This window comes from Gymnogyps californianus, chromosome 3 (genome assembly GCF_018139145.2).
Source record: "Gymnogyps californianus isolate 813 chromosome 3, ASM1813914v2, whole genome shotgun sequence".
NCBI classification, from domain to species: Eukaryota; Metazoa; Chordata; class Aves; order Accipitriformes; family Cathartidae; genus Gymnogyps; species Gymnogyps californianus.
Genome location: NC_059473.1, coordinates 29,391,841 through 29,415,172, shown reverse-complemented (window position 1 = coordinate 29,415,172; position 23,332 = coordinate 29,391,841). Strand labels below are relative to the sequence as shown.

At 43.2% G+C, this 23,332-nt stretch overlaps 2 protein-coding genes across 3 annotated transcripts in view; both read right to left on the bottom strand.

Annotated features, from left to right (window-relative positions):
* Positions 1–206: 206 nt before the first annotated feature.
* SLC3A1 (solute carrier family 3 member 1) lies at positions 207–15,098 on the bottom strand. 2 transcript variants are annotated; one of them, XM_050894782.1, is made up of 11 exons: positions 14,585–15,098; positions 13,186–13,365; positions 11,979–12,133; positions 10,820–10,945; positions 7,420–7,539; positions 6,639–6,763; positions 5,134–5,332; positions 4,154–4,304; positions 3,650–3,681; positions 1,599–1,700; positions 207–776 (listed from the first exon to the last, which is right to left on the bottom strand). In XM_050894782.1, the coding sequence occupies exons 1-11, from the start codon at positions 15,009–15,011 to the stop codon at positions 336–338; spliced, it is 2,058 nt and encodes a 685-aa protein (XP_050750739.1). In that variant the 5' UTR covers positions 15,012–15,098; the 3' UTR covers positions 207–335. The 2 variants fall into 2 exon arrangements, with proteins under 2 accessions (XP_050750739.1, XP_050750738.1); XM_050894781.1 differs by lacking the exon at positions 3,650–3,681 and having other exon boundaries at positions 1,599–1,715; positions 4,158–4,304.
* A 123-nt stretch (positions 15,099–15,221) lies between these two features.
* PPM1B (protein phosphatase, Mg2+/Mn2+ dependent 1B) overlaps positions 15,222–23,332 on the bottom strand; it is a 76,481-nt gene continuing 68,370 nt past the window's right edge. Inside the window, exon 9 of the mRNA XM_050894788.1 lies at positions 15,222–15,353. Within this exon, the coding sequence (XP_050750745.1) occupies positions 15,282–15,353 (72 nt within the window). The 3' untranslated portion in view covers positions 15,222–15,281. The remainder of the gene's footprint in view (positions 15,354–23,332) is intronic.

Below are 23,332 nucleotides of genomic sequence, written 5' to 3'. Positions count from 1 at the left end.
TCCACAGGAGCTCCTAATGACCAGCAACTGTGAGGGGTAGCACCCAGAAAGGAACTGTTCTCTTTCCTCACAAAAATACACACACTTAAACAGGACAGTTGTTTAGGACAGGTTTACTGTTCTTCTCCACAGACCCTAAGGGGGAGTTTATACCATGCTTTTTTCTTTTCATCACCAATACAGATGCAAGATAATTAGGTATGTGTTTTATTTTCCAGGACGTTTATTTTGTACACAAAGTTTGAAAGGCCAAAGAAAACTGAAAATGTTTAGCATTTCCCTGAAACCAACATTTTCTAAACTAACATGAAAGCTTGGTTATTCTTCTCCTGCACTTAACAGTTCACGTAGAGTAAATTGAAGGCGCTGGAATAACAAGCTTTTTCTGCCACAAAACAATTTCCTTGAAAAGCTCCCATAGTATGAACAGGCTTTGCTGTTTTATATTCGAGGACCAGGCCTTCTCCCGTTTCCGTTTTAATTAGTTTGGTATTGACAGCTTTACCAGCATTGCTAAAATTAGTACTTAGTCTTACAATAGCTTCAGATGGAAGGTTAGGAACTATAGCTTTCAGGTCTATTGTCGATTCCTGCCCAAAATTGAGAACCATCATAAAGACCCTGTCTAACCCATCCAATTCCCTCACGTACACAAAAACATTACTGTCATTCCAGATGTAGCACATCCACCCCCGATGAATGGGGAGTTCGTTGTTGCGAAGTAAAGTTAGCTCTCTGTACAAATTCAGGGTCGAGTTGGACCAGGTCATCTGGATCTGCAACAGTCAGCATGAACAGGGTCATTTCTTGGCACTGAATGGAGGAAATACTACTTGCCTCACGCCCACGCAGTCTGCTGAGAACACACCTATTAGAATTCCGTTTTGACAATTACTCTCTTCAAATTTGTCTGCAAATTCCACTGAAAAACTGCTTTTTCTCATGCACTTCCATGGCATTTGTGGAGTGGCAGAGAGAGAGGTTATTAGGCATGACAGAATTTCCCCAGCGCTATTTCTTCCTCCCACAGTGTCCTTACAGTACCGTTTATTTGGGAGAAAGCCACAGCCATTCAAAGCTTGATACTGAACTTTTTTCACTGAGTCTAACCTACTGAAGTCACAGGGTTTGTTCCGTGTTTTATATTTTTCCTGTCTTAGATCTGTTTTTTTTTCTGTCTTCAATTCTGGTCAGCACTGTAGATCAGCAAAATCTGTTTGATTTACTGCTCTACTTATGTTAGACATGGTCTATGTTAAGTTCTTGTTACAAGGCCAGTGCTTTCTATAGTGATAGAAATGAAAAAAAAACCAACCAGATTTCAATTTAATATTAAAATGGTTAAAAGGATGTTAAAGAGCCAAATTGCCACATCTACATCATAATTGCAGTTGCTCTGCTTCAATGCATATAGATGAAGTCGGCTTCTTGCTAGTGCAAGGATTTCCTTTTCTAATAAAATTTGTGAGGATTCAGTGCTTTTTCTTCCCTCGAGTTTGTTCTTACTGCCAATTCCCACTAAGTAAAAGAAGTCAGAGCAAAAGAGATACATTAAAATATTTTTAGACCATTAGTTTGTCACACATATAGATACCTACTTCAACATTTACGCTTTGGTAGTCAGAGTTAACAGGTAACCAGCTACTGTTGCCTTCAGTAAAACCAGCATTAACTTTGCCATCCCACTGCATGGGGGCTTTCTCTGGAAAGGTCACCTAGAAAATAAAGTGGTGATTAGTGTATTAAAAAGTTATCCCTTGAATAGCATGTTCTCACATCTTCCAAACGATCACCATTTCAGTATTGCTTTCTTTGGTTTAAGTTAAAATTTAATGAGGAGGATGTAATCCTGCTCCAAGTCTAAAGAGAAAATAAGAATCAAGACAGTTCCTGAAATGGAGGAGAATGGATGATCTCATGGATACAGCATTGCTGGCTAAAATGTGGAATTCCCAAATGACTCTGCTAGAGTTGTCTCCCCCTTGCAACAGATGGTTGGATAAAAGTTTACTAATGACAGCTACGATATTCTGATAAATATCTAGACAGGCAGTGAGCGAATATATGAGGTAATGAGTTCTAAGAAGAGATGCTGTTAAAATAACAGTAAACAACTAGTAAAGGCTATTCAGTGTCTGTTCTTTTGTAACCATCACACTTTTCACCTTAGAACTCTTCAAGCTTACATTTGCAAGGGGTACAATTTGGACAGGATTGTTTGTGTTAGAAAGATAAAATTATTTCCAAGTGCAAAAACTTTATTGAAAACCAGCTTTTAGCGGATTAAAAAGTGTCGATGTAAAAAGTCTGAAGTTCTCATTTTGAAGAATTCAGAAGAATTCTGAAAAAGCTTCCTCATTATTGAAGAGCTGCCAAAAGATCTGACACTTAAATTTAATGATATAAGAGGGCATAAAATATTTTGCACATACTTTGAGTGTTTGTTTTCCATGAAAACTGTTTTTCATATAAAGGGCACTTTTCAATACAATCTGTCAGAACAGCAGCTCAACAAAAGAAATTGTCACTTTGCTTTGTGACATTATAAATAACAGGTTTCTCCTTTTAGCATGTTCTGAAAAGCAGGGAAAAAAATCCCAAGTTTTCAACACTGGTAACACTCCCTTTCATCTTTACCTCTTTTAGCTTCTCCTGAAGTGTTTCAAATGCTGGGGCTAAAAACTATACCCTGAGCAAATACTCTCCGTCTTTCTAAGACACCCTTTAATCAGGGAATCTTCCTCTCCAGATTGAGTGAAGAGTGGTTTTGCATTGTTACAAAGCCGTGAGCCACAGGGTAGCCACTAAAAGAGAGTAAACCCTGAGGAGCCAAGGGCAAGCCGCTTTCCTGAAGAGTATCATTCTGTCAGCAGTAAGCAGCAGCACTAAGAAAATGCAGGAGGTATTTTGACCTAGGTGTTTCTCAGAGGAAATGAGATTTCCTTTTAAATCAGAGAATCATTTCCTCACATCTGAGTCAGACAAGCCTGGTGATGATCCTGTGCTTCTTCAAGTACCTCCTTCCCTTTGATACAAAGCTAGCGAACGCTGTTGGTAACACCATCAGAGGCTGTCTCATTCTCTAACAGAGGCTTTCCACAATGAAACCAGCGTCTGCCAGAGCACCATGTTCTCATGGTGCTCAAATACGGTCACGAGAGGCAGAGCTGAGCTGTTCCCTTTTGGGCATGACCTTTTCCAGTCATGCCCATACACCTTGGACAACGAGACACAACAGAAGTCAGGTATGATCATAGAGGAGATAAGAAATTACAGGGGCTGAACGTGAAAGCTTTTAAGTTACATGGGTCAGCACAGTGTGAAAGGCACAGACACTTTGTTTTAATCCCTTGACCTTGAATAAACTTACTTCTGAAAATGTCTGTAATCTAACAAACATCCTGTCATGTGTCACCTGTAGCTATGATCAAGTGAGCTAGGCACCTGGTTCCCAGGCTCAGGTACCTAAATCCTTTACAGAAAGGGATCAAAAAGAAATCAAAAAAGCCACTTCTGCTTGCCACCAGGCAATGCTAAGCAGGGGCTGGTCTGTACACCCACCCCCTTCTGGAGATCCCTTCTTCAGAGCTTGGGCACACTGTAGAGGGCTGTGGCTTAGACAAGTGCCTTCGCACACTCAGAGCAAAGCAGCCTGCAGGAGATGGTGACTGTAGCTACGGTCTCTCATGAACTCTGATTTCCTTTAAATAGCAGCCAGGAAATAATGGACTTTGACATAGTGACTCGGGTACTTCTACGGGAGGAAGGAGATAGCGACTCTGTTCCTCTTGCCTCGGATGACTGCAACACACCTCTCCTGACCACTAGCCCAGGCCCAGTGTTGGCACTTGCTGCCCTTTCTGCTGAGGTGAAGCAAAGCAACACTGCTGCAAACCATGCAAGACTGATCTGGCAGAGGACAGAAATCAGGGACCACGGATTGCAGTCTAGCAGTTCAGACACACATCAAGGCCTTGGTTCTGGTCTCTGGCCTGGCCATTTCCACGTGCTGTCCAATGGTTTTGCCATGGGGAACACAGAAAACCATCTAAACAGTGAGAAAGACTGGGTTTGGTTAACAAAACAAAAGTTTTTGTATTTTTGAAAGTTCTGTTACTCAGAACTAAATAACAGGATCCGAGTTTATACGGACTTACATTTTCTGATGCAATGTTCTCCATGCCTATTTCTTCACCGTAGTAAGTTACAGGAGTACCAGGGAGGGTTAAAAGCAGCATGTTCATAACATTGACGTACTCCTTCCCAATCCGAGATGAAATCCGAGCAGCGTTAGGGCTTCCAACCTGAAGAAAACATCATTCTGTTAAACACACATTATAAAATTCCATGCATATATGAAATTGGTTAACTAACTTAACAAGGTAGTAGGTTTTTTTTCCTTTTGCTTTTTTTCTTTCCCCTGCAGGCCTATGAGGGCAATTATGTTTTTTCTTTTGGTGCTAGTACAAACTTCTGCCCCAAATAATTTAGCACACAGAAGCCTTGCCAGCAGCACATGAGGCAGAAGTGAGGAGAGATGACAAATAACAACTCTCCACGATCACAGTTCCCTCAGATTTCTGCCATTTTCTCAGCTGTGTAAAGGTGGTGCTTGTTTTGAAAAGATCCCTTGCACATCCCAAACATGCTTCCTAGCAAAGAGCAGCAAGGTTTTAAGTTAACTGCCTTCAGCTGCCTGCTCGGTTCTTCCCTGGCCCCGGGAGGTTTCCAGAATTCATTGCACTGAGTCAGTTTAAGACCAAAGGTAATTGTACCAATCCCATCCTCACTGGTGGTGTAAGCCAATGCCCCATACTACATTAGAGACACTGAGGGAGAGGCGTGATCATAAATTCCCTTCTGTCGCCCTTGCACGGGGAGTGTAACTGTTATCGAAGGGCAGGACAGCCAGCCGGCTGGCCAATGCCAACGACTGTGCCTACAGCAGCTGAGAGTTTCACATGATATCTACTATAGCTCAGCCATAGGCTCAGGCTGCTGCTGATCCCACTGAAATCAATATATATGTGTGTGTGTGTAGGTTTCTATCACCATAAGAGGAACTATCACCTATAGGTTTCTATCACCTATAGGAACAAGCTCTTCCTATAAGAATTGGTCTAGAACCCTTACCGCCCAGTTTGGCCATTTTCCTGCAGGCATGTTTTTCATCCACAAGTTGACAGCTTCAAAAATACTGTTGCCCGATAGATTTTTCATGTTAATTAGGTTGAAATTGAAGGGAAAATCTGCTTCTTGGATAAAAGTTGTTCCATAATACATCATTGTTGCTTCAATGTCTTCCTTTTCATTACCATCAGAACCCATAAATCTACAAAGAAGTACACAAACACCTTTTTTGGCTCATTCTTGGTTTGCACAGAGCAGAAGGAAGCTAGGAACGGTGTTAGACATACATATAAAATAACACAGCATTAAGAATTACATTCGCTTCCCTCCTCCCCATCAAAAAAAGATTAATACAGAGAAACAATATTTTGTAAAGCAGACAAGGAGAAATATTTCTTGGAAATTTCTGGAGAAAAAGCTACAAAAGTCAACGCAAGGCTTTCAAGTATCTGAATGAAGTCTTTCCATTCTGAATCCACATCCACACGCTCCATTCCAGCAATTTCCATGCTTTCCTTTACAGAAAAGGACCTGGGGTTCCCCAAGTTCAACATGAGCCAGCGATGTGCCCTTGCAGCAAAGGTGGCTAATGGTATCCTGGGCTGCATTAGGAGGAGTGTTGTCAGCAGGTCAAGGGAGGTGATCCTTCTCCTCTACTCAGCACTGGTGAGGCCACACCTGGAGTGTGGTGTCCAGTTCTGGGCTCTTCAGTACAAGAGAGATATGGACATACTGGAGAGAGTCCAGCAAAGAGCCACTAAGACCATTAAGGGACTGGAGCATCTCTCCTATGGAGAGGCTGAGAGAGCTGGGACTGTTCAGCCTGGAGAAGTCTCAGGGGGATCTCATCAATGTATGTGAATACATGAAGGGAGGGTGCAAAGACAACAGAGCCAGGCTTTTTTCAGTGGTGTCCAGTGCCAGGACCAGAGGCAATGGGCACCAGCTGAAACACAGGAGGTTCCCCTGAACATCAGGAAACTCTTTTTCACTGTGAGGGTGACCGAGCCCTGGCACAGTTTTCCCAGGGAGGTTGTAGAGTCTCCATTCTTGGAGATGTTCAAAAGCTATCTGGACGAATTCCTGGGCAACTGTCTCTAGCTGGCCCTGATGAGCAGGGGGGTTGGACCAGATAACCTCCAGTGGTCCCTTCCAAACTCAACCATTCTGGGATTTTAACAGTCTCTGACTACGTGTCTGGCATGAACTGCATTATTAATACTATAGAATAAATCAGCCACAGGGCTGATTAAGTACAGTGTCTGTGATCCGAATGGTCACCCATTCTGCTTACTTTTGTACAGTCTGTAGATACAGCAGAGCTACTGGGGCCAATTCATTTCATTTCCCTCACACATTGGGGAAGAGATAGTATAGCCTACGCACCGCTATTTGCATTTGAGGAAGAAAACTTTTTACGGCATATTATATTATTAAAAAAACCTTTTATTGCTAGCAAGAGGGTGACAAATATTAGAGAAAAATTCACTAGCTGTAATAACGATTACCTGTATCGGCCAGGTTCACTGCTGAACTGATTCATGGTTTGACGGAAGCTACGGATGATATCATGCATACCAACTTGCGTGGTTGTGTAGTCATGGTAGAGCTGGGAATAGGCTGTGATACTCTCCTTGAAGAAGGATACAGTTTTTCCCATTAGTTCACCAATATTCTAGATTTCAGAACTCTTCAAAGAATGTCACCAAGTTCACTACCTCAGCAAAAGCAAATAGCATAAATAACAGGGTGCATGCTTCTGAATGTGTCTGGCCTCTCACTGTGACACACTGCCAATACGAGGATTTTTTGTTTTACTCTGATTCCTACTAGCAACGTAGAAAAAATACGGGCTAGTGACTGCTACGGAATCCCAAGCAGGCAAGAGCTCTGAGCTTACCTCCTGTAGCAGGCTCCCCAAAGACAACCAATCAACTATTAAAATCACAAGACTGGTCTTTTTAGAATATAAATTGAAAAGTAAATTATTTTAAACAGAAAACTCAAAGCAACAGTGTCAGAACAGAAATACAAAGCGCATACGGACAATTCTCCTCCCACCCACAGCACTCCTACTTGCAGGTATCTCACTGACCTACACCCTCAGCCCAGGGGCTGCTTTCTTGTGTGTGCTCCTTCTGCAGAGCGCCCAGGAGCCACCTGCCTTCCAAGGGACACAGCTGACCCAGTCTTCCTAAAGCCACAATTAAGACCCCAAAAAGTAAAAACATACACTCTCTTGCCCCAGTAGGAAATACAGGAAAAAAGCAAAGACAACATATACGTTACTGGATTCTGGGACTTGTTCACTTGAGGCTCATCTCGGAGATGGGTTGCTTCTAAAAGAAATTTAACAGCGCTGAAACTAAATCCATCGATTCCTTTGCCGAGCCAAAATTTGATAATATCCTAGACAAAGGTAAATATTGAGAAGTCCAAGTGAGCCCACCCCATTCAAAATAGTATATACTTAAAAAGAAAACTAAACCTGTTAGGAGGTATTAATATGTAACAATTTATTTTTTAATTTGTACTTCAAATTTTACTGGAAGTTAAAGCAAATCATGTCGATCTAAGGTCAAACTATGATCTAAATAAAGCATGCCTTATTATTTCATCCAGTATAAAAAAGACTGGTCTGTAACTTCTGTCATTCAGGAGACCAAAGCGAGGGCGTGCCTCACTAAAAGCCGTTTATAATCTCATCCATCAAAACAATTGGGCTCTTGCTAAGCGCTGTTGTTGGTGAACACTCATCATGGCTGCACACAATTAGAACACATTGATTCAAATATGCAAGAATATGTTGCTCTGCACAGACCTTGTGCCACCAATTTTCTTTTTATACAATAGAGCTCTTAAAACATTTGTTCTCTCTTATTTGACTGATGTGAAATTTTTTATTTTCAGGCTTATTTGTTGATTTGCAGGAACATGAAAAACTATTATCCAAGTTAACTTCTATCAATTTGTAATTTCACTATCAAATTCAGAGGTTAGTCACTATTAGTAAAATTATATCCTACTTCAGTAACTATATTACTACAGTTTTAATTGCTCTAGTTTTAATGAACAGCTCTAAAGTTCAGTCCCTCTTGAGCAGTTTCTGCAAATGTTCTTTTAGACCAGATACTTTTCTTCATCTGAGGACAAAAACTTTTTTTTTTTTTTAAACAGACAGCTATTGAATTGCCGTTTTTTAAACGTATGAAGTACACTTGCCTGAGTAGGCTGGAGTAGAACTAGTCCACACTCAAGCTTTACAGATTTTTGTTTGGCAAATAAAGACTCCACCTTACTGAGCTGTACTTTCTCGTAGAGCCATTCTGAAAGCAGGAGCTCTCGATATGGTGTCTGGCCAATACTGCATCCACCAAAAATTAATTCATGCTTATGCATGTGCTCATCACAAAAGCAACACCAGGTATCAGCAGTGCAAATATCAAGCACTGACGTGGTACTCACTGAGACCGATCTACTTTTATTTATGCAAGAAAGCCACATGGCTGCGAAGTTTCATTGCTCTTGCATGCTCTGTGGCTAAACCAAAGACTTGAGCTTCTCTGGAAGAGTCCATTTGCTTCCTGCTCAGTCCTCCCAACCTTCTGAAACAGGCTTTTCAATTAAAATACTAGACAAAGATTATTCTTTAACATGCTAGAGCAATTAATGATGTTCATAAGCATTTACCAAAGGTTGGTGTTATCAGGCCAAACTTACTAGTTTTCATTTCATTTCTTTGCATAGGAAATGCAGCATCTATTTGCTACTGGAGCTTCAGTAAAGTATCAGGTACCATTCAAAAAAAAAATTAGCCAGGACCATTGAAAAGCACGTGTGATGCTAGGAAAAAAGGTGCAAGTGGCAAGACGTGGCATTAAGGGAAGTATCAAGACACAGGGAGGTTACTAGCAGAGTTCTTCAAGGATCAGTCTCAAGAGCAGTCTCATTTCATGCTTTAGTTAACAAGTGTGACCAAAAGTGTTTTGTTTCTTCATGCACATGCAGCACCTGCGGTGAGAGGAGAGGCCCCACAGAGACAGTGAGACCATCACAGTAGAACTGGGCAGCTGTGAAGACCACCACCAAAGAAATGCACCAAAAAATTCAACAGTACAAAGTAGCAAACACTTAAGGACTAAATCAAAACACTTGAGGTAGCTGTTACTACCTGATGGGGTACAACTTTAAGGAAAAAAAAAGAAAAAAGCAGCAGTTGTCAGACTCCCCATGTTCAGGCCCACTTCCCCGTATTTTAATGAATTCTACATTGTCTGCTGGGAGACGTGATGTGGACAGACATGAGGTTTCATCAGAGCACCACCACCTTGCCTTGGTGAAGCACTCTTACTGTGACGGCTGTCCGTCCATCTGTCTGTCTCCCCTGTAAAGTCATCAGAGATGCAGACAGATCGAATCTCATTATCTCCCCCTTATCCACAAGCCCAGGCATTCCTTGTAATTCAAATCAGCATTGCCTAGCTTTCTTGAAAAGCAAACATCTCTTTGCTAAAAGAAGGTGCAATCCCCACATTTGACTGGCTAATTAACAGCTCCTTGTATCAGAGATAAAAACTTCTCTCCACTTGAGTGATTCAGCTCTGTTTCAGCACAGGCTCCAGTGCAAGAGCCGCTTTACCCTCCACGTCAATCCTTCCATTAACTGTTGTCCTTGATGCAACACCCAAACACGCTAAGTGCCTTCATCCTTGGCTCTCGATGGAGACTAGAGCTGAAAGCAGTTAACTGCTTCCAGACGGCAGTCATGTTGGATTATTTGAGTATTAGCACCAACTTCAAAGCAAGTAACAGCAATCCTCGGACACAGAGGGAGAAGTACCTATGCCACTGTACAAGATTCTGCCCAGGTATCTTTTCTGTTCGATTTGTTTAATTCTGGCCACCCGCATTTGAGAAAAACCTCAGGCTGGAAGCGCTGTGAGGAGTAACTAGTGGCTGAACAAAGGGATGGAGAGTCTCTTACTTCAGGCAAGACTGGAAAAGCCCACCCCATTTAATCTACCTTAACAAAAGCTGAAGGGGGATGTGGTCAGAGCTGAAAACCAAGTAAGCATAAACAAGGATGGGAAAAGCTATTTCAGCTGAAGGACAGGTTTGATTCATAGAGAGCCTAGTACGAACAGTTTGCAAATAAGGTTAGGCAGAAAAGTAGAGGGCTCCTGAAGCATCAAAGCAATTTTAAAATAGCCTTTATTGGGAAGAGAAAGGGAAAGGGAGCTGCTTTTAAAGTGCAATAGCCTGTTCCAAAAACCCATCAAGAACTTGCCAGGCACTTGTGAGAGCACGGGACTTAAGCCAGCAAAAAAAGCAATAGTCGTACCTTCTTAAAATCCAGAGGACTGCAACACCACCCACTGCCAGTACTTCCACTCAAGGACAATTTTATTGGTTTGGTTTTGGTTTTTTTTTTTGGTTGCGTGTTTGCTTTTGAATTACAAAGACTTGAAGCAAAGTAGCTCTGATACTGGAAGCATTACAGCCTAAAGCTTGAATTTTGCTCATAAACTTTGTTTGTCTAGACACCTTTTTGTTTCAATTGTTTACATATGCTGCAATCCTTGAATTACTTCCAACTAGATTGTAAATTGTGTAGCACAATAATCAGAGAAATTAAGTGTAGAAATAGCTGCTTTGCTGTTGGTGCAGCAGCAGTGGGTTACATACTTACACGGATTTCTTGTTGGACAGCAAGGTTGCGGAAATTTAAGTCTGGCTGTTCTTTCCCAAACTGATGAAAATAACATTGCTTTCTCACATCGTCAAACTGCCAGCTGGAATTCCCAAAGACACTCACCTGCTCATATAAGGGAGGGAGATAATCAGAACTAATTTAACAAACATTTACTCCTATGCATACTTTAAGATGTGGTGCATTACAAGCATATAATAAAGCACAAAATGCCTAATCAATCGACTAGATTTTGGTACTTATGTTTTACATTTCCTTCTCCCACTAGTTGCTCTCCCTTTAGTCGTACTTCGCCACATGTATTTCTTGTTCAATGTTCTGTTTCGTTTTTCTTTTTTTAAATAGACTTTCACTGGGAATTATTCAGAATAGAGGGGAAAACATGGGTGGGAACATTTCTTTTGGAACTGTTTTTCCTAAAACTTATTAAAAATAGCTTTAGTTAACTTAGAGCTTTATGCAATCTGGTATTATCCCTTTGAAGTGCCAACAACAGTCAGCATGTTAAAATGTTAACTTTATCATCATCTCTGTAATAAAAGATTCCAAAAGCTAAGATAGCTCTTAAGACTCTAAGTTTAAAGAGAAATTACACTAGCTGGTACAAAATATTAATTCCACTTTGAGTTTTTAGAATATACAAGTTCCTAATCATGCACCCATCAGTTCAAATTTCAAATAAATATATTTGAAATAGGCAACACACTTTCTGGCCTGATCACCTTCCAGAAAAAGGAAAAAAGCCAAGAACACACTGTTTTGTTTCCCTCCCCACCAACTATGATCTCAGAGGAGCCGAGATGAAGTTTCTAGAGCGGAGCACCCAGACGCAGAAGGGGCATGTGTGAGCAACTTGTTCACAAGTTGTGCACAACTATCCCTTTTTTGTTTAATGAGTGAAGATTTAACACTGAGGTAAACAAAAGTCATTTTTTAAATTCCATTTGAAGTAGGAACTCCTCCCTCCTGAGCTGGTTTAAATCTTAATCTGCACTAGCTCATTTAGTAACATCAGTTTGTACCTCTCAACAGTCATTTACAACCCAGTGTACATTGGGACAATTATGTTGCAGCTGCTTTTGTTATGTGGCAGCCTGCATCCAGCTTGGGATTTGCCCGTGTCCCTTCTCGTGTTTACCCAGTTGTTTGGAGGAGTGACGGAACCCGGAGCCTGCATGCAGTCCTGCCAGATGTAGTAGTCCGTGTACTTCCCAGTCCGATTGCGACTCAGCTGAAACCATCGGTGTTTGTCACTTGTGTGGTTTGGTATTAAATCCATTATCACCTTTAGCCCTTAAAAATCAATCCATAAAAAAACCCCATTAAATTTAGCCTTTTAAGACAAAGTTCACATTTTTTCTTAATGCAGTGTCAGAAGTGTTTGGGCTTCTTCCATCCCAGAGGTCTGGCAAAAGAGAGAGGCAAAAAAACCCCACAAAAAGCCCCAGACTACCAACACAGTTAGACTAACTAGAGTCTGCAAGTAGCTGCAATGTATCTTGCTGGTACTGCTCCCCCAGCCCATTGCTGGGGAGGGAAAGAAGGGGGAAGAAAAAAAAAAAAAAATCAGAACAGATTTCTGCTGTTATGAACCACTTCCACTAACTCGGACTTCAACATCTGTCTCCCACCTCCCAGGTGGGAAAGGCACTTCACCAGTCTAGCATCAGTGAACATGCATTCTTCCTCACCCTTCCTAAAGACTAGACATTTTTTGAAATCCCAAATGTTTTTGGGACTGGCAAACCATTCTCCATTCAGCCCAACAGCTGTAAGGGGAAACACCTGAGCAAACATTTGGTCTAAGGCATAAACTCACCAACCAAGGATGCAATCGCAGGAAGGAAGCGTATGTTCCCTCCCAGCCCTCTAATTGTTTTCCTGCCTTCTTCAGAAAGCAGCCACCAGTCATAAAATTCAGTCAGAAACAACTGCATCTCAGCCTTGATCTCCCAAGACTATCGATGCCCATACCATACGCATCAAGGAGCACGGACGGTACGTCTGCCCACCACCCACGAACACCCTCGGAAGGGACAATGCCTTGCAGAGGACATACAGCAGCTTGACGCTGCTGTTGTAGCTCCCCGCACCTTCGGTCCTGCTCCCAGCACTACCCCAGCGCCCAGGGGCAGGAAACGGCAATCACAGCGCTTGCGCCGCTGTTGAGCCAACGCGTACCCTTCACTGGCACCTCCATCTGCTCCTGCTCAACGCCACCATGGGGGAATTGCCAGATGCACAAATTGAAATCTCAGATCATAACCTAGCGCTACAAGGTACCCCTCTATAATATGAGGGAACGTCTTTTTAATAGAGTTATTTTGCTCGGAGTTGCAACTTACCTCTGTCATGTATGGCTGCAAGCAGATTCTCAAAATCGCTCATTGATCCAAACATGGGATCAATATCATAGAAGTCTTCAGCTCCATATCCAAGGTCTTTTAAGGGGGACTTATAGAAAGAGGTGATCCAGATGGTTTTTATATTCAAATACGTAATATGGTCCAGTTTTTCTTGGATACCTATTTAAAAGAAAAGGGCATCATCTGTTTAGAAAAGACAAAATATTTTTGTTGAAATAAGTTTGCCATGGGCTCTCAAAGATGGTACACAAGTCCCTTTGATACATAACCATCCCCTGTTTTCACTGATCTCAGGTAGCAGGGCAATCTTGACCTTTCTTCAGGGATTGCATGAGATCACAGAACGGAAACCATTCAAAGCCACTTTTACAAGGAAGATAAAGCAGGAATTTAAAAAAATCAGATCAAAACAATTTTCTATTCTGTATTATAAAAATATTTACCATTTCATTTAATAAATTTAACACTCATTTCTGAAAACAAGCTCCTATATTTTGTTAAAATGCAGCAACAGCCTTGCTTTCCCATTTCAAGAAACATCAATTAATCCTCAGACCACCCAAAGGGAAGCACAATTTTAATGCAAAGATACCAGGTTTTCCCTGCCTTAGAAAAAGTCTCTTACGGGGTCTTTCTGTTGTTTTCTGTAAGGACACCTCACTCCAGCCTCCCCTAGTATTTTTAAACCCAAATCTTTCCTATCTTCCCAACATGTTACTACTGGCATGCAACTACAGAAACAGTTTCTTCTCTTCACTTGCCACTAGTATTATAGCTAGTGTCTCTTGTTTAGAAATTTATTGTGCGTTATGGTGTTGAGCCTTCCCTTTCTGAAACGTAGTCTCAGCTAAGCTACTGATAAGTGGCTTTGCCTCTTGGTATCAGGTACCCCTTCTTAATGCATTCATAAGAGCTCAAAAATACCTAGACCATGAACAAAACAAAAAGTAACACATCTTTCTCTCCTCTTTGTCAGTTTTATTTTTCCTCACTTTACCTTATGGGCAGACAGCCAACCTAACATGACAAAGTGCTCAGCACCACCCGTTCTCCTGATTGACCTCAGTTTTGTGGAGATACTTTACTCTGATGGCAGTTGTGCTGCTGCTTGCTCTCAGCCCCACCTCTAAACATCCATTCTGACTCCAGGCTTAGGCTTAGCAACTTGAGCAAGCAGCTCCTAGATTTATTCATGACATTGTGAGTTGCCATTAATGATTAGACAACTTTTCTTCCCTTCTCCATTAGGGTGGCTTTCTCTATTGGACTGTATGGTGATTTTTTAATTTTTATTTTTAATATATCTATCTATCTACATATATACACACAGACAGCTGCTACACAGCTTTGCACATACCAAGAATGGAAATTCACCCACCTTTCAGATCCCCATTCCCATCCATGTTGCTGTCCTTGAAGGAACGAGGATAGATCTGGTAAATAGGACTAGCCTGCCACCAGTCAAGGCACTTTGGAGAGAGAGCAATAATCGCAATCGTAGCGCACACAAGCACGACGGCAGCAGCAATTATGAGCCAGAAGAGAATCTCCCTGGTGACCCTGTACCGGGCTTGGCTGGAGAACTTCAGCAAGACTTCCTTCGGCATCCCCGCATAGGGCTTCAACGCTGGCTCCTCCATAGCCACTGGGTCTGCATCAACAATGCACATTTTTGGCATTTCTTCTTGGCTACTGGTATCAGTCTCCTTGTCATCAAAAGCCTCATTTTGAACAAATCCGTTGTTCTCTACACCTCCCTTCTCGCTCAGCTCCATAGGTAAGCTCTTAGCTTCCTCCTCGACCATTTTACTTCATGGGTCCTGGAGACTCCGGCCACAGCAAGGAAGAGTTGCCAACACACCTTTGTTCAGTGAAATGAGAAGCAGCACAATTAGCATCTGGGTTTATAATCAATCCTGACCAACTGGTCAAAGTTCAAAAAGAGACAAAAAGGGCAAAGTGCTCCTGCTCCTCCACGTAATAGGCATCTTCAGCAAAATAACAAAACGCTACAAGAAAGCGCAGTCTTCCAGGGAGGTAAGCCTATTGCTCGTACCAGCCGAGCTGAGTTATGTTTACTGTTGCTCTCTCCAGTACACCAAGCTTCTCTTCCTTTTGACAGCAGGACAAGATTTGGGGGTTTTTACCTGTAAAAGATTTAGTAAATATGCAGCTTTCCAGACTAGTCATGGTCTCCTCTGCCTAAAGCACTCTGAGCATTAATAACTTAAACGTGGACAAGAAGAGAACGAGGCATTGACAACTTCTGGCCCAAAAGCAACAATACAAACTAACTAAGAAGAGATACAAAGGCCGGTTGATCTGCATTTCTCACAGCTTAGAAAAACAACCCCCCCCAAACTAACCCAATCCAGCCCACCCACAACTCTTGAGCAGTAACAACGATAAGGCACATACCGATCCTGCGATTCACAGCATGTGACAGGTTGCTACACCCAAAGCTATCCCCGGGTCAGGACAGGATAGCTCTGCACAGGCACAAGCAAGACTCAAAAGAGAAAAACCCACTGCCCACTATTAAAATACCCTTCTTTTTTTTTTTTTTTTAATTTGTTTAAAGGAAAGCGACCTTCCCCTTCTCCCTCGTTCCCCCCTTTCTACTAGTCTAGCCCGGGAAAAGCATTGCCCAAAGTCTGCACAAGCGTGCACAGATTTACACATCTGTGTGCCCTAAGCCCCAGCTGCCCTGAAGCCAGCGAGCCCGCATCTGCCAAGACATCCCCTCCGGCCAGTGCCCTCTGCCCAGGCATACCAAAGGAAGCGCAAAGCAATATACATTTGCCTACCAAGGAGCTGCCTTATCACATGTGAAAGCAAACACCTGCCCAGGACCATAGGGTCAGGGTCCCAGGGAAACTCCCATGGGCAACTGCAGTGGAGAAAAGGTTGGTTTTGGCCTCAAAAAGTATTTATTATGTTTGCCTCAAACCATGAAAGAAGTTTATAAACTGATGATTGAAAAAAATCCAGCAGGCGATATTCAAATGTTTCAAAAATGTGTTATTTCTTCAGTAGCTGAGCTAAGAAGAGGTCTTTTTCGCTGGCAGATTTAACCCTTTTCTTCCCCTTCCTCACAGCAGTGCCTGGCAGCAACCTCAGCCTGTGCAGAATCAGGTAGCTGCCGGAGCAGTTGAGATAACGGCAGTAGTTTCAGTGCCTGTAATTCAGTATTGCTGGGAAATTCAGAAGTGGGAAATTATTTGAAACAATCTCTTGTCTAATGACTCTAGAGTCTTAATATCATCATATCACTAAGTCGTAAAAGTTTCCAGGCAGGCACGGTACACTCAGGGCATAAGCTTATATTTGGTACAATGCCAACTGCTCCCCCACCCCCCATTTCAATTGTTTCATTTCAACGATTTCCTTTCTGATTAAAATAGGAAATGTGTAAATACAGAAAATTTTTTAGATTGCATCACGTACACCTCGAGACCTTAGTACTCCCCCCCTTGCTTTTTCACAGAATCACAGAAATGGTTTGGGTTAGAAGGGACCTTAAAGATCATCTAGTTCCAACCCCCCTGCCATGGGCAGGGACACCGTCCACTGGACCAGGTTGCTCAAAGCCCCATCCAACCTGGCCTTGAACACTTCCAGGGAGGGGGCATCCACAACCTCTCTGGGCAATCTGTTCCGGCACCTCACCACCCTCACAGTGAAGAACTACTTCCTCACATCTGATCTAAATCTACCCTCTTTCAGTTTAAAGCCATTACCCCTTGTTGGTTGTCCACCAACGCTGTAATCCCGTCATAGAAAGCCACCAAATTTGTAAGGCACTGTTTGCCCTTAGTGAAGCCATGCTGGCTGTCACCAATCACCTCCTTGTTTTCCACGTGCTCTAGCATAGCTTCCAGAAGGATCAGCTCCATGATCTTGCCAGGCACAGAGGTGAGACTGACTGGTCTGTAGTTCCCCGGGTCTTCCTTTTTTCCTTTTTTAGAAATGGGGGTTATGTTTCCCCTTTTCCAGTCAGTGGGAACTTCACCGGACTGCCACAACTTCTCAAATATGATGGATAGTCGCTTAGCCACTTCATCTGCCAGTTCCCTCAGGACCTGTGGATGCATCTCATCAGGTCCCATGGACTTGTGCACCTTCAGGTTCCTTAGATGGTCTCCAACCTGATCTTCTCCTACGGTGGGCGGTTCTTCATTTTCTCAGTCCCTGCCTTTGCCTTCTGCAACTTGGGCAGCGTGGCTGGAGCACTTGCCGGTGAAGACTAAGGCAAAAAAGTCAGAGCACCTCAGCCTTCTCCATATCCTGGGTAACCAGGTCTCCCATTTCCTTCCAGAGAGGGCCCACATTTTCCCTAGTCTTCCTTTTATCACTGACATACCTATAGAAGCTTTTCTTGTTGCCCTTGATGTCCCTGGCCAGATTTAATTCTATCAGGGCTTTAGCTTTCCTAACCTGACCCTGGCTGCTTGGACAATTTCTCTGTATTCCTCCCAGGCTACCTGTCCTTGCTTCCACCCTCTGTAGGCTTCCTTTTTGTGTTTGAGTTTGTCCAGGAGCTCCTTGTTCATTCACGCAGGCCTCCTGGTGGTTTTGCCTCACTTCCTCTTTCTTGGGATGCACCGCTCCTGAGCTCGGAGGAGGTGATCCCTGAGTATTAACCTGCTTTCTTGGGCCCCTCTTCCCTCCAGGGCTTTATCCCATGGTGCTCTACCAAGCAGATCCCTGAAGAGGCCAAAGTCTGCTCTCCTGAAGTCCAGGGTAGCAAGCTTGCTGTGTGCCCTCCTTGCTGCCCTAAGGACCTTGAACTCCACCATTTCATGGTCACTGCAGCCAAGGCTGCCCTTGAGCTTCACACTCCCCACCAGCCTCTCCTTGTTGGAGAGAACAAGGTCCAGCATAGCTCCTCTCCTCGTTGGCTCCTCTATCACGTGGAGAAGGAAGTTATCATCAATGCATTCCAGGAACCTCCTGGATTGCTTATGCCCTGCTGTGTTGTCCCTCCAACAGATATTGGGGTGGCTGAAGTCCCTCATGAGGACCAGGGCTTGTAAACATGAGGCTGCTCCTATCTGTCTATAGAGGGCCTCATCCGCTCAGTCTTCCTGGTCAGGTGGCCTGTAGCAGACCCCCACTATAATGTCACCTGTCCCTGCCCTCCCTTTAATCCTGACCCATAGGCTCGCGGTCGGCTCCTCATCCATCCCCAGGCGGAGCTCCATGCACTCCAGCTGCTCACTGACATCGAGGGCGACACCGCAAACTCAGAGGTTTAAACATGCCCACGGCTTCCTGCGCTACCCAAAAGCTGCTTCAAGCACTCAAGCACAGTGGAAAGCAAAGCGAGTCAGAAGCAAGAGCAAAGGACAACCAAAACACAGCCGCCTGCCATGGACGTGTGGGTCAGCCAAGCCAACAGGACTCCGGACAGTCGGGCAGACAGAGAGGGCTCAGTGCCGGAGCCAGGAAAGTCCAGGAACAGACTCACAGCACCCTCAGTTGTGGGTTGTTGAGTTTTGTTTGTTTGGGGTTTTTTGGTTCTTTGTTTTGCCTTTTTTTTTTTTTTTTCCTAGACCGTAAGCATGTTTCTAAATTGTGGGGCTGCCACAACACAGAATCAGAGTTGAGAATACAGATCTGTCTATATATAAAAATATATATTCTGTGCCTTTGTTTTTATATTTATGTACACGCACACCCCAGCAATGTGTCTGACCCTCCAAAAACCTCATCGCTCACCACAAGAACAAAGCCAAGTCTCTCAGATCACAGCACTGTGCAAAACCAACACCTATAAGATAAGGCTTGGCTCCTGCTGCGATATTTAGAATGAGAGACGTAAGTAGTAAAAAAAAAAAAGCTGAAGAAGGACATTCACTGAAAAAAGTCAGCTAGGAGTAACACTGACAAGCAGACTGTACGTTAGTTATCCAAGTATCCATGTTGTTTTGTTTGCTTATTTGCTTTTTATTTTTAAAATGCATTCCCAGCCATAGCATCACATCCGACAGGGCCAGCCACCACCCTGCTCATTCCAAGTCTTTGCTACCAGGCTAACGGGAACTGGGAACAACCTCCCTGCATTTGTAGAAAAAACAAAGGATGTATTCATGCTAGAGGACAACTGCATGACGAAACAGCAAAGCATCACCAGTGACATCTTAATCAGATTTTAGTGCTTCTTTTTCCTTTCTCCATTTCTCTCTAATGTCACGCCTGACATGAGTCCACAGAGCCAAGGCCAGCTGTGCTGTCGGTTTGCTTGGTACCACATCATGACTGCATCATGCAGAACCTGCCACAAGTCAGTCAGCATCTCTTTTGAAGAATGCAGCCCGAGTTCGAGGATCTTCACGTTTACCATTTTGCAGCATGGGCATACAATGAGAGAAGGCGGGTGTCAAAGCATTTACATACTCGAGACACAGATCAACACTTCTGCAAGTCCCAGAAAGCATCTCTGGCACATCACTGGGACACAGACATGTAATTTACGATAACAAATAGCTGCTCAATAGGCAATGCTACGTGACCATGACTGAAGCTGCAGTTTTGCATCTAATTCACCAGCATTTAGTGCTAATTCAATCAACTCCTATCCCTGACTGCTTGTTCCTGCCTTGCATTGCCCCCTGCCTCATGCCAGGTGAAGTATTTAGGCAGCTGCACAGTGAACCAGACTGAGAAACAGATTTGGCTCAAAAAAAAATAATAATTTCATTCTTCAGACAGTTCTATTCCTAATCCACCTGGTCCCCATGAGACCACACCAATGCTTCAGCCAGCCCAGCACAGGGAGGAGAAGGGGCCAGGACACAAAGCACAACCACTCAACTGAGCACCTCTTCAGTCAAATCATAGCCTTCGTGTCTCACATTTTAGTACATTCCTGTCTGTCCCTTAGAGAAAATCCTATCATTTCACTTCTGGGAGTAGAAAGCAGTTAAGTCTCACACCCACAAACGCTGCTGGAATCAAAGACAGGGAGAGGGTTTAAATTCTGTTAACGGCTTACTCCCAATCACGCATGAAATCTGTGGAGGATCAGGGACCTAACCCACTTCACCCAAATACTACATCAGTACTACCCAAAACACTGTTGAAACTCTGGTTCCAAGTAAGTATTTCAGCCCCCCACCCCGCCTTTTCTTTAAGCCAGTAAACTTAATGGTGATAATTGCCTGCATGGACAGATGCGCTTGATCTGAAGATATAGGGAGGTTACCCTTTGTATGCATACTTCTTACAAGTGATAAAGGCCAATTTAGTATTTCGGTAGTCAGAAGCTGCCACTGCTCTCCGTACACACCGTTTGGAAACCGTTACTTTCCCCTTATTCGAACATCTTGCAGGAGCCCAACGGCCAACGCCTGCTCTGCGAACCCTGCTGCGCGGGAACCGTGTCCTCAAAAGAGCCCCTCTTGTCCTGATGTAATCCCCCAAGTAACATTAAAGGCTTATTTATACCATAAGTAGGACAGATTGTGTCTTAATTGCCAAGCAGCGTCAGGCTGAAAAGAGGAGGATTATGCTGCTGTGGTAGATAAACGCAGCATGCAGGAGCTGGAGGCCGTGTACAGATGAATCTGTGTGCACTACCTCAACCTTCCTCCGGTGCCTACAGGGCACGCAAAGATACAGGGACACACTCAATTATTTTAAGGTCAAAACAGAACATAAACCATTCTGGAACCTACCAAGTAGCTGTCTTGGTGAACATACCATTTTTAGAGTCAGACTGACCGTGCTTACAGCCAGACTTCAATCCTATTTCAGATCAACTCCACATTGCCACATAAGAAGAGCTGAAGCACAAGCAAGTACCAGCGGAGCACAGGTACGCTTAGGCTGGACATCTGGACCTCGAATACTAAAAATTCTTCCAGGAAACCTGGAGGGAAAATACAGCCGAGGAGCTTAAAATAGGTCTGGACGATCAACTACCACAGACCCTAGAGAGCAAGCCCGAGAATCTGGTACCTCCTCCTGTATGCTTTTCCTCATAGACTAAAAATAAAACCACACAGGTATTTTGTTATTATTACAGACCTACTTTTTTTCCTCTCTCCTCGTCTTGAGGAGTTGCTTGCCTTAAAATTATTTGATAAAGGGAAACTGTAAACTTCATCTTAAGAGTCAGATCACCAACAATTCCCACTGAGCTTTAACTTTTTCCTTTTAAAATATATTTTATGTATGCAGGCATTATGCTTCTGGCTTGCTCTCAAGCAATTCTGAAACGGTTCCCTCCTGAGCAATTTTATAGTTTAGCAGGAGTAACTAGCCAATGCAACTGCATTAGCAGAATCCACTGAAAAGCATTAAAGAGTAAAGAAAACACTTCATATTCTGTGCCAGTTACTCTGTTTACCTCAGGGTTAGATAGGGAAACAAAACCTATCGGTATGTGGGCAGTAATAGCTGCTATCTCCACACAGATTGCCATGGTTATTTCTGTAAGATGGAGGGATTAATTTCCACAAGTATTTCTTATATATAATTATTTAGATGCACTGGCTAAGTAGTCTGCTTTTTGATGCTATACAAATGCCAAGTAGTTTGCCAGTTACTCGATACCATACATATTACACTGAAAACCATACAGAGGGGTGATTAAGCACCCTAATGTGCTAAGTGTAGGAAGATGTTTATTGTTAAAAAGTTCTCTTGCTTAATGCTTTTTCATTAAATGGTTTGTTACCACTGGAACTGGTCTGACTTTCTGTAAATAATGAGGTTGTACTTAGAGGTAATCAGGGCCAGCTTTACACCCATGTAAAGAGACAAACACTATGGCTGTCAGTTTTTCCTCAGTGGCTCCCACAAGACTGACGGATAATCTGACCTTTAAAGCTACATTTCACTCAGCACTAAGAAAGTCCTCCCTCAACACGGAGGGCAGCTGTCAAGAGAGAGATGCTCTCGAGGAACAAGTTTCTGACGCAGTATCTTTTACCCCGGGCATCCCTGAGCATGCCTGAGGTTTCTGCCATCAGCCTGCAGCCTGAAGTCCTAGGGAGGGGCAAAATGCAATTGCGTGGGACGCCGTGACATGGTTTGGTGGGTTTTTTGTTATTTTTTTTAATGCTCTTAGTCCACTAATGGACTATGCGATTAAAGGTTAATGGCGCTATAAACGCCGTAATTAGCTACTGCTTGGCTCACGCAATGTTTCAGGGGAAGGAGGCACCTGGCCCCTGCCCCCCATGGGTGATCAGCATGACTGGCTTCTCCCACTATTTTTAATGAAAATAATTATCCTCTAATTCTTGCTGTTATCACAGCTGCAAGAAACAGCAGCACGCAGAGTTGACTCCTTCTGGATGCCCTCCCCTACAGAGGGTCAAACACTATACTGTCATGCATCCATAGAAAAAACTTACTTTAAAGTAAACTCCAGGTTTGTTGCCTCTCCAGGAGGAAACTCACTAACTGCACCCCTTCTCAATTTACACTGTTACCACTCTCCCCTTTACGGCATTCATCCATCACATTTCTGTCCTAGAGGATGACAACTTTCAAAGAATTTTCTTTTCCAGCCCAGTCCTTAAAACCTTTGCCAGTGAGAGACCCAGACCTCAATTTTACCCTTGTATGAGCTGGGGATGTTCAGCATAGTATTAAACCCTGAGACTGTTGCTGAAGTTTTGATGGCTATAAACTCAAGAGTGACTTGGTGTTCGGATCAGAAATCTCCAGTCTTTGTACAGAAAGCTTCACTCTGTAGTACTGAATTGCATCCCAAGGCTTTTACAATGGCTGTTTGTGACAAACAGTTCATTGATTCCACATCAGACCGTAACAGTCCAGCAAGAGGAACACGAGTAAGTGTGTAAAAATCAATGTGAACATTGGGAGTGAAACCAAGGAATTGGAAGTACACATTTCTGTAAAAAAAAAAAAACAACCCCAAACCAACAAAAAAACCCCAACAGTTCACCAATTCAGGTGGACTGGCTTAGCATGCTGCACAGCAAGAGCTGGCACATGCAAGGTTCTATATTCAAGGAAGGGGCGCTCTGGCCAGCACAAACTAGACCTCTGCATCAAGGAAACATTTCACAACTATAAGAAGCCATTTCCAAAGATACATGTACCATTCAGTGTGGACATAGGTAGCAGAACTTAATCCTAAATTTCATAT

Coding starts and splice junctions, on each gene's coding strand:
- SLC3A1 (XM_050894782.1), bottom strand. CDS start 15,011: ATGGTCGAGGAGGAAGCTAAGAGCTTACCTATGGAGCTGAGCGAGAAG. Junction 4,305..5,133: donor GAAAATGGCCAAACTGGGCG/GTAAGGGTTCTA, acceptor TGTTTTCTTCAG/GTTGGAAGCCCTAACGCTGC. Junction 3,682..4,153: donor CATTGCATCAGAAAATGTAA/GTCCGTATAAAC, acceptor AGTTCATGAGAG/ACCGTAGCTACAGTCACCAT.